The 15,837-nt window shown below is 37.7% G+C and overlaps 1 protein-coding gene and 1 non-coding gene across 2 annotated transcripts; one reads left to right on the plus strand and one right to left on the minus strand.

Annotated features, from left to right (window-relative positions):
- Positions 1–74: 74 nt before the first annotated feature.
- LOC133873350 (uncharacterized) lies at positions 75–1,668 on the minus strand. The gene is made up of 4 exons (XM_062311067.1): positions 861–1,668; positions 480–724; positions 341–379; positions 75–101 (listed from the first exon to the last, which is right to left on the minus strand). The coding sequence occupies exons 1-4, from the start codon at positions 1,666–1,668 to the stop codon at positions 75–77; spliced, it is 1,119 nt and encodes a 372-aa protein (XP_062167051.1).
- Positions 1,669–15,454: 13,786 nt separating this feature from the next.
- On the plus strand, positions 15,455–15,526 carry TRNAC-GCA (transfer RNA cysteine (anticodon GCA)). The gene has a single exon. It is a non-coding gene; the product is annotated as a tRNA-Cys (tRNA).
- Positions 15,527–15,837: the final 311 nt, after the last annotated feature.

Here is a 15,837-nt window from a genome sequence, read left to right on the forward strand (position 1 = left end):
AGCCGCTTCATTCGTTCAGACCTCTCCTTTACATTGAACATTCCCAAAACAAATGTCAGAATTGATACTTTTAATTACTTATGTGTTATGATTTGAATGAACTGTTTAAAAACACAACATTATAGTAATACATTCAAAGACCTACATACCACATTTACTTTTGTGCACCACTCGTGCAGTACGTCCTCCACATCCGTTTGGTCATACTTATCAAAAAACGTCTCTGGCATTCTCGCACGTACTGTCAATGGCGTGTCACCGTCTCGAATATTTAGCTGGGTCCTCAACTTCGACTTCCATGAACGGTGCTTACGGCCCATATCACCCCAGAATTCTGTGCCAGGCGCTGGTCGACGGATACGGGTACATAAAATTCTTGCTGCACATTCAATCTAATGATTAATTTTAGCAGTTCAATAAAGAAAAAATCATCTTAACTTTAATTTCACAAAATACATATATTAGTTTCATACACATACCATTATGGCATCCCACATAGCCTGCTTAACCTGTTTATCTACCTTTCCCCATTTGTCCCGCAAGTGAATATGGGACCCGCTCCGTAACAGCTTGCCCGCAGCCCGTCTATAACGATTGCATGCTCGTCCCACTGGTTGTGTTGCAGCATTGTACTGCAACACAACTTTCTTACCCCTCGGGAGCACCCAATTTCTCTCAGGGTCCTTAATCACCTCAAAATATATGCTCCCGTCTGGGTTATACCCTAGTCAATAAATATAAAACGTTAATATATTAACACTAAATAACTTAATTATATCAATAAATTAAAAATTCAATTTAAATATTATATGAACTTACTAAATTAATTAGTTTATAATAATGTATACAAATGTACTTACCCATCAGCCGAATATGGTCGAACGCTATGTGCTCGGTCGCTGGGTCACCAGCATGCTCCTCGCCTGCCTGATCTTCTGGGTGATGCTCATCATCATGATCGTCATCCGAAGGCATATCCTGGGGGACATCATGTGCTAACTGATCAAGCCCCAACATCACATCATCCCCCTCGTGGGGCAGCTGGCTCTCCCCTACATCTGGGTCCTGACTCTCCCCAGGAAGCGGCAACTGGCTCTGTCCATAAACATGCATCTGGCTCTCCCCAGGTGCCGGGCCCTGGCCCCCAGCCGGTGACGACAGCTGTCCCGACCGCATAGCCGGCATAGGCATCCCCCCCCGCTGTGACAGCGGGAATCTGTCATCCTGAGTCTCACTATCAGGAATGACTGGCATAGGTGGTGGAAGGGGGTATGGATAGTACAACGGAAATCTGCTCAGATCATGACAGTCTCGCGCCCACCATCGATCAACATGGCCCGGTGAGGTCAGCCCCAACTGCGATAACGTCGTGAATGGAGAAGGAGAATATCCAGCTGAGCTCGTCTGGCCGGGATCTGACCTGCTCATCCCCGCCGCACCCGGGGGCAATGGTCTATAAACGGCGTCCAGGTGGTGTGGCCACGGTGTAGTATGTAGTGCCGCTGACATCGCCGGTGTCGACGTAGGCGGGTATATAGAAGGAGAATATCCAGCTGTGCTCGTCTGCCCGGGATCTGACCTGCTCATCCCCGCCGTACCCGGGGGCAATGGTCTGTATACAGCGTCCGGGTGGGGTGGCCACGGTGTGGTATATAGTGCCGCTGACATCGCCGGTGTGGATGTAGTCGTGCAATGCACGGGCTGGCGTGGTGCACGATGTGCGCAAGTAGGGGGTCTCGGGTCCATCGAAACCTGCGAACAAATGTGAGACAAATTACTTGAAATTCGTTTTAATTTTAATATTAAAATAAAATATGCATAATATACAATGAGCTCTATGCAAAATAAGAAAGTATTTTGAGTTTAAGCAAATTGTACCAATAATAAATATAGCAATCATTGTATAACATGAGCTTCAATCGGATCAATGTCGGGCCTGTCGTGATCGAATTCATCATTCGTATCATGCAGGTCATCAGTGGGTAATACGATCGGTACACACTCGTGATATGCATTATCTGCATCACTACTCCCTTCCCCCTGACCAACATCGTACACGTTGCGCGGTTTAGTCCTCACGGCACAAACCCAGTTTGGGTTCCTTTCATCCTCGACATAAAACACTTGGTCTACCTGAGATGTAAGCACGTACGGCTCGTCAGTTAGCAGTTCTCCCCTGTGGACGAGGTGAGTGAAGTTGACAAACGCTAGACCATAATCGTCGACTCTAAATCCTCTGTCCATCGTGGGGTCCGCCCAATTGCACTTAAATAGGACGTACGTAGTCCTATCGTAGTACTCGACTTCAACCACATCGGTTAACTGCCCGTAGTAGGTTTCACATTCAACGGTTGGCACACATACCCCGCTGTTCTGAGTCCTCCTTCCCACATCATGGGCTAGCGTGCGGAACAATTTCCCGTTTACCACGTACCTGTTATACTTCACTGCTGTCTCCTTCAACCCTCTACTCCGCATAACCAATTTCAGCCCCAATTCCTCCCTACTTTGATCGTCAAGGCCATCAACCTATGTTATCATTTCATATATTAAAAGAGTACATCGGTTAATAGCGGCATATTGTCGAACCCTATCTTAAATTGACACTGAACATAGGTAAATATTATATACGAAAATACCACTACTTCCTTACATATGCGCGGTACCACTCGCAGAACTGCTCGTGATGTTGGGCTTCAATCAGAGCGTCCGTGATGCGACCCCTAACGCATGATCGCCTAATAGCGTCTTTATGCATCCTACATTCAGCGGATATAATTAAAAAACTAATTATTATCAATTATATCATTTGAATCCGGTTCAATATGTAAACACTACTTACATCCGCAAATTGAGAAACTCGTCAGAGTTGAACACAATATAACGATGAATCTGATGCATCGTCAACCGGTTCAATCTAACTCGCGTTCCCGCCCCCTTGGAACCATCAGGGTTTCTCAAAGGTCTGTTGTGGAAGGTTGGTGCATTTTCTAGATATTTCGAACAGAACGTTACTAGCTCGGTCGCTATGTAACCTTCCGCAATGCACCCCTCAGGAGCCGCTTTGTTGCGCACATTCGACTTGAAACCCCCAAGACTCCTGGTGCACACACAAACATTAAGGACTTGCCCCCATTTAATGCCATGAGTTACATGAACAAAAAAAAAAATTTATATATATATATATATATATATATATATATATATATATATATATATATATATATATATATTATGTTGTATTTTACCTCTCTGCCGGGTACATCCACCTATACTGAACGGGTCCGCCGAGTCTACATTCGCGCACAAGATGCACGACCAAGTGGACCATGCTAGTAAAAAACCCAGGAGGAAATACCTGTTCCAGCTTGCACAGTGTGATACAGACGTCACCCTGCAGTCGGTCCATCTCGGCTTGGGTTAGCTTGGTTGAGCATATGCCTCTGAAAAATGCTGACATCTCAACGATAGGTCTGACCACTTTGTCTGGCAATGACTGACGCAATGCAATTGGTAGAAGCTGCTGCATCAGTATGTGGCTGTCATGACTTTTTAACCCTGAAATTGTACGGTCCTTCATCCGAACACACCGTGAAATGTTCGACGCATATCCGTCTGGAACTCTCACATTTCGAAGCACCTTTAAAAAGCTTTCTTTATCCTCCCTGGACATCGTGTGACAAGCCGCGGGTATATATGTTTTACCATTTGCGGCGGTGAACGGATGCAATTTAGGTCTCAACCCCATCTCCTGCAAATCCAGCCGAGCTGCCAAGTTGTCCTTCGTTTTCCCTTTGATGTCCAAAATAGTGCCAAGTATATTGTCCATGACATTTTTCTCTATGTGCATGACATCAAGATTGTGCCGAAGCAAATTGTCCTTCCAGTACGGCAATCTGAAGAAAATACTTTTCTTCTTCCATACAACATCATCAGCACCCCGTGCACCGGTCTTCCGCTTCTTCCGTCTCGTCTTACCCGCATTCTCATTCCCAAACGCAACTCCGTCCAACTGTTGGAGGATCTCGTCCCCGCAAGGCACATCCGGAGCACATTCTAACTCCTCAGTCCCATCAAACGTTCTTCTGTTCAGCCGCCACAGATGTTCGGCTGGCAAGTACCTCCTGTGTCCCATGTAACAAAATTTACAACCGTTCTTCAGATGTTTAGAACGTGTCGAATGCATGCAACAAGGACATGCCTTCACACCTTTGTTAGGCCAACCGGATAAATCTGCATACGCCGGGAAGTCGTTTATTGTCCACATCAACTGAGCACGCATATTGAAATTCTCCATCTTCGCAGCATCTAGTGTTCGTACCCCTACATCCCACAGCTCCAACAGCTCATCAATCAGTGGCTGAAGGTAGACGTCGATATCCATACCAGGTGAGCTCGGTCCGGGGATAACCAGTGACAGGATGAACGACGTCTGTTTCATGCACATCCAAGGAGGCAAATTGTACGGTACAAGCAATACGGGCCATGTGCTGTGGGATGTACTCATGTTCCCAAATGGATTGAATCCGTCTGCTGTCAGTCCCAGCCGCACGTTCCTACTATCGGCCATGAAATCCGGATGTAGAGAGTCGAACGATCTCCATGCCTCACCGTCCGCGGGGTGCCTCAATACCCCGTCCCTAGTGCGGCCTTCTGCATGCCACCTCATATTGTGCGCCGTGTGCTCCGACATGAATAACCTCTGTAACCGTGGGATGAGTGGAAACCATCTCAACACCTTCACTGGACGTTTTTTCCTCGACGATATTACCTCACCATCCTGATCGAAATGTATATCAGCCATCCACTTAGATTCTCCACATACGGTGCAGATATCTAGATCTTTATTGTCTTTCCAGAATAGCATACAGTCATTACGGCACGCCGGAATCTTCTCATACCCGAGACCCATGGAACTGAGGAATTTCTTCGCCTCGTACGTATTAACCGGCAATGCATCATCGCAAGGAGGCAATAACTGACAGACAAGGTCCAGAATATCAGAAAAAATCTTGTTACTAATACCTCCAATGCACTTCAAGTTGTAGAAATGTACAGTAGCACTCAATTTACTGTGCTTTGTACCGGGGTGAAGTGGCTTGTCGGCAGTCTTCAACAACTCAAGGTACTTCAATGTGTCCCTTGCAGAGGTTCCTTCATTTACTTCTCCGGGCTGGCCAACATTATCAGTGTCACCTACTTCGTGCACGCCGAATGCGTCACGCAACATTGCGTGCATGTCACCACCTTGTTCCAGGTCTCCGCCTTGTTCTGTGACTTCTACATGTTCAATGCCACATGCAGCCGTATCTGTGACACTGGGATGGTCGTGACCCCGAACAGGACCAGCAGGGTTTAGGGTTGTCTCACCGTGCATATACCAGAAACCTTATCCCGTGGACATTCCCTTCCCCCCTGTCAGGTGTGCAAGAACGTAATCTGGGGGGTGCCGCTGGTTATTCCGGCAGTACTTACATGGGCAGTAAATTTTGCCATCACCAGACCTACAGTTACGAACGGCAAATGCCACGAACGCTCTACACCCGTCGTTATACTGTGTTGTTCCTCTAGGTGCTGACATCCACGACTTATCCATATTCCTCTGTACGCGAGATAACAGTCTGAAACGAAATATGTTATTTGATTACAGCAAATAAAGTGCTTGTTTGTTTACTGTTTGTTTTAAACAGTTAACTCAAAGTATCATTTTCTCATACTTTTTTTAGGGGTTAGGGTTTTTCCTTTTTAGGTTTTAAGGTTAGGGTTTAGGTTTTTAAGGGTTTAGGTTTTTAAGGGTGTAGTTTTTACGGTTAGGGTTTAGGGTTTAGGTTTTAATATTTGTAGGGTTTAGGGTTTAAGGTTAGGGTGTAGGGTTTTAGGGTTTAGGGTTTAGGGTTTAACTAAAATAAAATAGTTAAAAAAAAATAAAAAAAGATCTCGAACCCTTTTCTTTTATATTTTTTAATAATCTTCTTTCTTTTTTTTGGGTTTAGGGTTTTTTTTTTTTTTCTTAGGGTTTAGGGTTTTAGGTTTTTACGGTTTAGTTTGTAGGGTGAGGGTTTGGGTTTGGGTTTACCTGACCATAAAAAGTAATTAAAAAAAAAAAGAGATCTCTCCCTTTTTTAATTTTTTCTTTTTTAATATTCTTCTTTCTTTATTTATGGTTTAGAGTTTTAAGGTTTCTTTTTTTAGGGTTAGGGTTAGGATTAAAAAGGTTAGGGTTTAGGGTTTTAGGGTTAGGATTTTAGGTTGTTAGGGTTTAGGGTTTAGGGTTTAGTTTTTAGGGTTAGGGTTTAGGTTTTGAAGGTTTAGTTTTTAGGGTTAGGGTTAAAAAGGTTAGGGTTTAGGTTTTTAGGGTTAGGGTTTAGGTTTTAGGGTTTTAAGGTTAGGGTTTAGGGTTTTACGGTTTAGTTTTTAGGGTTAGGGTTTTAAGGTTAGAATTTAGGGTTTAGGGTTTAGGTTTTAGGGTTTTTAGGGTTAGGGTTTAGGTTTTAGGGTTTTTAGGTTAGGGTTTAGGTTTTTAGGGTTTAGTTTTTACGGTTTAGTTTTTAGGTTAGGGTTTAAGGTTTTAGGGTTATGGTTTTAAGGTTAGGGTTTAGGGTTTAGTTTTTAGGGTTTAGGGTTTTAAGGTTAGGGTTTAGGGTTTTAGGGTTTAGGGTTTAGGTTGTTAGGGTTTAGTTTTTACGGTTAGGGTTTAGGTTTTGAAGGTTTAGTTTTTAGGGTTAGGGTTTAGGTTTTGAAGGTTTAGTTTTTAGGGTTAGGGTTTAGGTTTTAGGGTTTAGTTTTTACGGTTTAGTTTTTAGGGTTAGTGTTTTAAGGTTAGAATTTAGGGTTTAGGGTTTAGGTTTTAGGGTTTTTAGGGTTAGGGTTTAGGTTTTAGGGTTTTTAGGGTTAGGGTTTAGGTTTTAGGGTTTTAAGGTTAGGATTTAGGTTTTTAGGGTTTAGTTTTTACGGTTTAGTTTTTAGGGTTAGTGTTTTAAGGTTAGAATTTAGGGTTTAGGGTTTAGGTTTTAGGGTTTTTAGGGTTAGGGTTTAGGTTTTAGGGTTTTTAGGGTTAGGGTTTAGGTTTTAGGGTTTTTAGGGTTAGGGTTTAGGTTTTAGGGTTTTTAGGGTTAGGGTTTAGGTTTTAGGGTTTTAAGGTTAGGATTTAGGTTTTTAGGGTTTAGTTTTTACGGTTTAGTTTTTAGGGTTAGTGTTTTAAGGTTAGAATTTAGGGTTTAGGGTTTAGGTTTTAGGGTTTTTAGGGTTAGGGTTTAGGTTTTAGGGTTTTTAGGGTTAGGGTTTAGGTTTTAGGGTTTTAAGGTTAGGATTTAGGTTTTTAGGGTTTAGTTTTTACGGTTTAGTTTTTAGAGTTAGGGTTTTAAGGTTAGAATTTAGGGTTAGGGTTTAGGTTTTAGGGTTAGGGTTTAGGTTTTGAAGGTTTAGTTTTTAGGGTTAGGGTTTAGGTTTTAGGGTTTAGTTTTTACGGTTTAGTTTTTAGGGTTAGTGTTTTAAGGTTAGAATTTAGGGTTTAGGGTTTAGGTTTTAGGGTTTTTAGGGTTAGGGTTTAGGTTTTAGGGTTTTTAGGGTTAGGGTTTAGGTTTTAGGGTTTTAAGGTTAGGATTTAGGTTTTTAGGATTTAGTTTTTATGGTTTAGTTTTTAGGGTTAGTGTTTTAAGGTTAGAATTTAGGGTTTAGGGTTTAGGTTTTAGGGTTTTTAGGGTTAGGGTTTAGGTTTTAGGGTTTTTAGGGTTAGGGTTTAGGTTTTAGGGTTTTAAGGTTAGGATTTAGGTTTTTAGGATTTAGTTTTTACGGTTTAGTTTTTAGGGTTAGTGTTTTAAGGTTAGAATTTAGGGTTTAGGGTTTAGGTTTTAGGGTTTTTAGGGTTAGGGTTTAGGTTTTAGGGTTTTTAGGGTTAGGGTTTAGGTTTTAGGGTTTTAAGGTTAGGATTTAGGTTTTTAGGGTTTAGTTTTTACGGTTTAGTTTTTAGAGTTAGGGTTAGGGTTTAGGTTTTAGGGTTAGGGTTTAGGTTTTAGGGTTTTAAGGTTAGGATTTAGGTTTTTAGGGTTTAGTTTTTACGGTTTAGTTTTTAGAGTTATGGTTTTAAGGTTAGAATTTAGGGTTAGGGTTTAGGTTTTAGGGTTAGGGTTTAGGTTTTAGGGTTTTAAGGTTAGGATTTAGGTTTTTAGGGTTTAGTTTTTACGGTTTAGTTTTTAGAGTTAGGGTTTTAAGGTTAGAATTTAGGGTTTAGGGTTTAGGTTTTAGGGTTTTAAGGTTAGGATTTACGTTTTTAGGGAGAAAGTATTTTAGGGTTAGGGTTTTAAGGTTAGGGTTTAGGGTTTTAGGGTTAGGGTTTAGGGTTTAGTTTTTAGGGTTAGGGTTTTAAGGTTAGAATTTAGGGTTTAGGGTTTAGGTTTTAGGGTTTTAAGGTTAGGATTAGGGTTTTAGGGTTTTAAGTATTTTAGGGTTAGGGTTTTAGGGTTTAGGTTTTAGGGTTTTAAGGTTAGGATTTAGGGTTTTAGGGTTAGGGTTTTAAGGTTAGGATTTAGGTTTTTAGGGTTAGGGTTTTAAGGTTAGGGTTTAGGGTTTAACTACAATAAAAAAGTAATAAAAAAATTTCACTCTTTTGTAGGGTTTATGGTTTTTAGGGTGAACGGTAATTTGGGCTAGGGTTTAGGGTTTATGGTTTATGCTTGTTTTTTAGAGTATAAAGCTTAGGGGTTTGGTTTTGAGATTTGATCATAGGCATTTTTATATTGGTTTTGATTTAGGGTTTAGGGAAAATTGTTTACACCTTTGTTATAAATTGAATAAGAAAAAAAATAATTATAAATGGTAGACGGTGGCGAAATTTAATTTTCTGTATCTATCCAATAATCGTTAGATACGATCATTTTATTGTGAAATGATGGCGAGTTTACTTTGAATTGGTTTTTTTTTGTTTGTAAAAAAATTACCTGAAATGAACAATTAAACTTTTTTTCTTTGTTCTTAAAAAACCCAAAAATTGTTTTTTGTAGTACCGAATACTTATTTATATTTTATTGGTTTTGATCATTTATTTTATGATTAAGTTAATAAAATAATTGTGACAAATAATAATCCACACACAAATTCGTAGTACATTAAAACATTACAAAAAAAAAAAAAAAAATACCACAACTGTAAGAATATTTTTCATGCATAACAACCAACCACATCAAAACACATAAAATTACACAACAATAGATATTCAAACCCAACAAAATTAACAGCATTGCATAGACCATTATTAATTGCTAAATCCACAATTATTATATGAAACTATTAAAAAAGTTAGAAACAGATTTTAAACAAATTAATTTAAATGCACCAAGTTTATTATAGCCAAAAGATATCAGAAAAAAATTTAATGCTAAAATTACTCACAATTTTTTTTTTTTTTTTTTTTTGTGATTTGTATGCCCCTTTGCCAAAATGTACCTGCATTAAAACATATTAGTCCCAAAATAATATCCCAAAACAATTAAAAAAATACTAATCACGTACAAGGCAGAGAGAGAGAGAGAGAGATAGAGAGAGAGAGAGAGAGAGACCGGGAGAGGTTTCAGAGAGAGAGAGAGATGTAGAGAGAGATAGTGTCAGAGAGAGAGAAATCTAGAGAGAAAGAAAGGGTTAGGGTTTAGTCTGTGGTTCGGTTAGAGAGAGAGAGAGAGAAAGCTAGGGTTAGGGTTTAGTATGTGGTTCGGTTAGAGAGAGAGAGAGAGCTAGAGAGAGACAGAGAGAAAGAGAGAGAGAGAGAGAGAGAGAGAGAGAGAGAGCGAGAGGGAGATGTAGAGAGAGATAGGTCCGGACCTAGGGTTAGGGTTCCTGGTTCGGTTAGAGAGAGAGAGAGAGAGAGAGAGCTAGAGAGAGAGAGAGCTAGAGAGAGAGACAGAGAGAGAGAGAGTGAGAGGGAGGTGTAGAGAGAGATAGGTCCGGACCTAGGGTTAGGGTTGCTGGTTCGGTTAGAGAGAGAGAGAGAGAGAGAGCTAGAGAGAGACAAAGATAAAGAGAGAGAGAGAGATAGAGAGAGAGAGCATGCACCGTAATAATTGCTGAACACGGGTGGTGCAGTCACGGCCGGAGAGGGAGCTGGCCGGAGATCCTGGTGGTCAGTGGACGGAGAGGGAGAGAGAGAGAGAGAGAGAGAGAGAGAGAGCTGAGTGAGCGAGGGAGAGATGAGTGAGCGAGCTGAGAGAATCGAGCTGAGGGAGAGAGAGGGAAATGCGAGGATCGAGGGTAGCTTCCTCTGGAAGCTACCCTTTTTTTTTTTTTTTTTTTTTAATTGAAATATTAGCCAGGTGGCGCGCGGGAAATGTCCCGCGCAGGTCACCTGGCCAAAAATTGGCCGCGTGGCGTAATGCCACCCGGCCAATTAGGGACGTGTATTATTATACACGTCTCTATCTGTTTTTATTTTTTATTTTTATTTTTTTTTAAAAACGAAAAATGGTATATATATATATTAAATATATATATATATATAGTTTTGTATGTATATATATATATATATATATATATATAGTTTTGTATTTGTAAACACAAACACAAACCCTAATCCGACCCTAAGTGTATGTAATATATATAGTGTTAAGGTTTACGTAAACTCTAACCCATAAAACTAAACCCTAAACGGTAACCCTAAAACTAATTCTTAAACCTTAAGTCTGTGTTAAGTTTCATATATATATATATAGGTCCTATATATATATAGGGTTAGGGTTTTATTAGATTACTATTCCATTAACGTAAATCCTAATTAGAGTTAGGGTTTACTTATAAGTATACCATATATATTTAAAGTACTCAACACGTAAAACGTAAATATACTATAAACATATTGCACGTAGCCCATACCCCTAACCCTATGTCTATATACTATATATAGTCATAAACCCTAACCCTAAGTGTATGTACTTTGTTATGTTGCATATTTTTATTTTTGTTCCTCGCCGTATAATTATGCATATATTTGTAGCCCAAATTTGGGTATATACAACGTTATTATATATATCTATAAACTCTAACCCTAAGTGTATATATATACTATATATAGCTATACACAATATAGGTATATAAGTATACTATATATATATATATATATAGCCATAAACACCAATGTTAGGGTGTATACAAGTAACTATAAAGGTATATAGTTTCGGCACGCCGTTTACATGCATGCATGCATATATTATATATATGTATGTACATAATATGACAAGATAGTTTTGAAATACAAATACAAATACAAACACAGACACATGCAACCCTAAGTGTATGTAATGTACATTCTTGCTAAACCCTAAGTCATAAAACTAAACCGTAAACTATAAATTAAAACTAAATCTTAACCCTAAGTATAGTATATATATATATATATATACTATACTAAACACTGACCATAAAATTGAACCCTAAAACCCATAATCTTAACCCAAATCTTAAGTGTATGTACCATATATATGTAAGCCATAAACCCTAACCCTAAATATATGTACTATATGTATAGTGCTAAACCCTAACTATAGGATCAAATGATAGTTCGACCAAGTTTTGAACATTGAACTCGATCAAATGATAGAGGCATGCAATTTTATACTTGTGTAAGGTATGCTATAATGATCGGGACCACAAGGCGAACACATTCAGATGGATGTTCAACGAACCCTAACCCTGAGAGTATGTACTACACATACAATAAATTAAGTCCTAACGCATAAACCATATTCAAGAAACTCAACTTGCATGTAAATCCTAAAACATAACTATAAGTATGTGTAGCACAAATTTATTGTTGGGGTATATAATAGGAATTTTTAATATAAATAAATTCTAAAAAATTTAAATACAAGTACTGTATAAAACTAATTAGTTTATATACTCTAATTTGGTATAGGGTACATAGCAATTTTATACTCCAATTTATTTGTTTTTTTTTTTTTTTTTTTTTTTTTTTTTTTTTTTTTTTTTTTTTTTTAAAAAAAAGGGAATTCCAAAAAAGTGTTTTTCAGTTAGCCACGTGTATTAAATTACACGTGTCTGCCAGATGGCAGCGTGGAATTTATACACGCGGCCAATTTGCAGCGTGTATAAAATACACGCTGCCATCTGGCAGCGTGTACTTATACACGCGGCCAGATGGCCGCGTGTAGAAATTACACGCTGCCATATGGCAGCGCGTATTTTATACACGCTGCCAATTGTTTGTACGCTACATCTGGCAGCGTGTCCAGAGAAACACGCTGCCATCTGGCCGCGTGTCTACAGTAACATGTACTGTAGACACGCGGCGATTTACGCCTTTTTTTGTAGTGTGTACAAATATATAACGAGATATAACATGAAAGAGAGAAGAGAGCGGAAGCAGAGAGAGAAACTGATAACAGAGTGATATTTATAGAGCGATTAAAAGTAGTGAATAAGAAATCTTTGAATAAATAAAAAAGGGAATAAACTTTATAAAAAAAAAAAAAAAAAAAAAAAAAAAAAAAAAAAAAAAAAAACTATATCATAATATTGAAAATATTATAACACAAAGAATACATAGTCTTTGTCAAAAAGGATAAAGTGTGAATGAGTTCAAATAATGAAATGAAAGATTGATAGAATAGAAGATAAAGTTATGAAAGGAAGAGGAGGAAAAATAATTAGAAAGGAAACATAGGGCTTGTTTGGCAAAGAACATAACAGAACAGAGTAGTAGGTTGTTAGTTTTGAAATTAGTAAAAAGTGATGATGTGATATAAAATAAAAAGAATTTGTATAAAAAAGTGAAAAAAATTTGTATTGTAGTGAATTTTTTTATTTGAATAGTAATAAAAAATTATTGATGTGATATAAAAAATGAAAAAAGTAAGAATATTTTGATGTGAATTGTTGGAAAAAATAAAAAAGTAAAAAAAAGTATAGTAAATAGTGCCAAGCACTATCCTGTTCTATAACCATGCTTATCAAACAAGGCCATAGTTACAGATAAAATTGAATGTAAGAGATGAAAATCTAATCTTTATGAATCATTAGATGGACTTTTTGAAAATGAGATATTAAATTGTCTTTACATCTTTTTTTTTCTTTCTATTTTTAATCACACATTTAGTAGCCTCACCAAAATAGTTTTTTAGCTATTTTGGTGAGCCAATTTGATGAAAATCTTGAAAAACCACTCTCACTAGCCTCACCATTTTAACCAAAAAAAATTTGATGACTGAAATTACTAACCAAATTAGATGAGGCATTTTCACTCAACAACCCACTCACCAAATTTTGTTTCACCTTTCTCTCTCACATGATTAGCACACTTTTTTCCTTTTTTTCTCTCATTTTCTTCTCCCATCTCCCATCTCTCACACGATAATGTCCTTAGATTTTTTGTAAAAAGATTATATAGAGAAAAAATAAATAAATATGAAAAAATTATTATTTAAATGGAATAGTGAATGTTGACTAGTTAAAATGGTGAGGCTGCTGGGGGAATTTTAATAAAGTGGCTCACCAGAATAGAAAAAAGTAATTTTTAATTATTTTGGTGAGTAAAATTTGGTGAGACTACTAGGAATGATACTCTTTCTTAGATGACAATTTTATTTTGGATGAAGAGAAATTTCGTATGCACAACTAATATAATATTTTACTATGCAACACATGACTAAACCTTGAGCACTTGAGCTATCTCTCACCTAAGCACCAGATCAGTAAGAAAATTAAGGGGGGTGTTTGGTAAAGATTGTTGAGTTGATTTTTTATTTTTTCAGTAGTAGTAAGAATTTATTAATGTGATATAAAGTAGAAAGAATTTGTATGGAAAAGTGTAGTGAATTTTTTTTATTTAAATAGAAATAAAAAATTATTAATGTGATATAAAAAGTAAAAACAGTTAGAACGTTTTGAAGTTAATTATTTTTTTTAAAAATAAAAATAAAGGAGGGAAATTGAGCGTTTGTAACCAAACACCCCGGCCCCCAAATCTCAACCAATAATGTGAAAAGTATACTCACTTAAGAGATGTCTTTCACATTTATAATTTATTATTATTATTATTAATATTTTTGTGAGTGATGCATTTAAGATGTCAAGGATGCATCTCATGATCTCCTAAGAGAAAGCACAAAAAAAAAAAAAAAAAAAAAAAAAAAAAAAAAATCACATTACAGGCTCGCGTCCATGTGTGTCTTTTCAATTGTCTATCTTCCTCCTTCTTTTTTTTTTTCTTTTTTCTTTTTTTTTTTTCTTTTTTTTTTTAAGGCATTCAATTGTCTATCTAACTCTACAAGAATGGAGTTATGGATAAGGGTTGTTGGGTAGGGGAATAAATAAATTTTAGGTGGATGGAAGTAATAATAATAATAAATAAAAAAATAAAAAAAAAACTGATTTGGAAGAAAAAGAAACTAATTTTAGAAGGTCTATTTCATGAAAATCATATAATTTAGAGAAAGTTTTAGAATTTTGGATTGCTACTGCCCAGAGCATGATCGTGGTTATTCCCTTGTGTCCAAGGCAATAAGTTACATAAAGAATGGATTGAGGTGACTTTCAATTCTACACTCTTCATTCAAAAGGAATGGTCTAAATTTAGTTACTCAAGCCTTAAAAAAGAGAGGACAAAATAAGTGAAGGGTTTGCTTATCACCTCCTCAAAGAGTGATCGACAACCGTGTTACTTTTTTCAAGAGGTGATAAGTCACTCTCAAAGAAATGGTTGGTGTAATTGGACCACTATAATCACTCTTGTGCGGTGGCCAATATTCCCTTGAGGGGTAATTGGCGGTCAATTACTTCCCTTCCCTTGAAGACTGCGAGAGTCTAGGCAAGATGACCGACCACCTCCTCACCTCCAAAGAGGAGGGTAGTCGGAATGGTCCAACCACCCTCATTATCCTATGTTGTGTCTAACTATCCGCTCAAAAAGTAAAGCAATGAAAATGAAGTAGCCGATCACCCAAAAAAAATAATCATGTCACCTTTTTTAAATGATTTACTTGACTAAATTCAAATTCGGACGCCAAAAAAGTAAGGACCTTAATTCATAAACAATTCTGGATCAATTACAAAAGAGGTCGGTTCTTGGTTGGTGGGTCATTGGATTAAATATAGGCACTCGATATTTTTACTATAGTTGATTTATCTACCCAAACTGCGTCTAAGTCGAAAAAAGAAAAAAGAAAAAAGAAAAAAGAAAAAGATTTAATTTAGAAAAGGCTTAATTAAATATGGAGATATGATTTCCTACCTTTAAATGGACATGCTAGTTGGGAATGGTGCCCGGCATAGTCCATATCGCCGGTCTGTCCCATACTCTGGCAGCACTCTTGTTTCCATCAAATTTAATGATATGGGGACACGTGTTGTGTTTGAAAGTAACAATAATATTAGCTGGAAATTCATTTCTTGAATGTGACTTTTCATCAGAAAAATATAATATAATAATTACAGTTTAGACAGTAACGACAACATGGGGTCCATAGCTCAGTGGTAGAGCATTTGACTGCAGATCAAGAGGTCACCGGTTCGAACCCGGTTGGGCCCTTTTTCGCTTGTATTTTGTTCAATTGTGTTTTTAATTGTTGGGAGATTTCTCGGGCACCTACCTCGGAGCATTCGACTGCGGATGAAGATTGAACTTTGAAGAGGCAACCTTACGTTATCTCCGTTTGTTTTTTTCAGTCAAAATTCTTTCTTAACGGACATTTCTCGGACAGTGCAGGTGCAGGTGCAGGTGCAGTCTCAACTCTCTGCAAAAGCCGAAATGTTGGTGCCTATTGAGCAACCTCTTAATGGGCCTCTTTTTCGGATCAGCCTCTTCCTCCAACTCCTAACCCATAATACTTGCAAACTGAA

This window comes from Alnus glutinosa, chromosome 7 (genome assembly GCF_958979055.1).
Source record: "Alnus glutinosa chromosome 7, dhAlnGlut1.1, whole genome shotgun sequence".
NCBI lineage: Eukaryota > Viridiplantae > Streptophyta > Magnoliopsida > Fagales > Betulaceae > Alnus > Alnus glutinosa.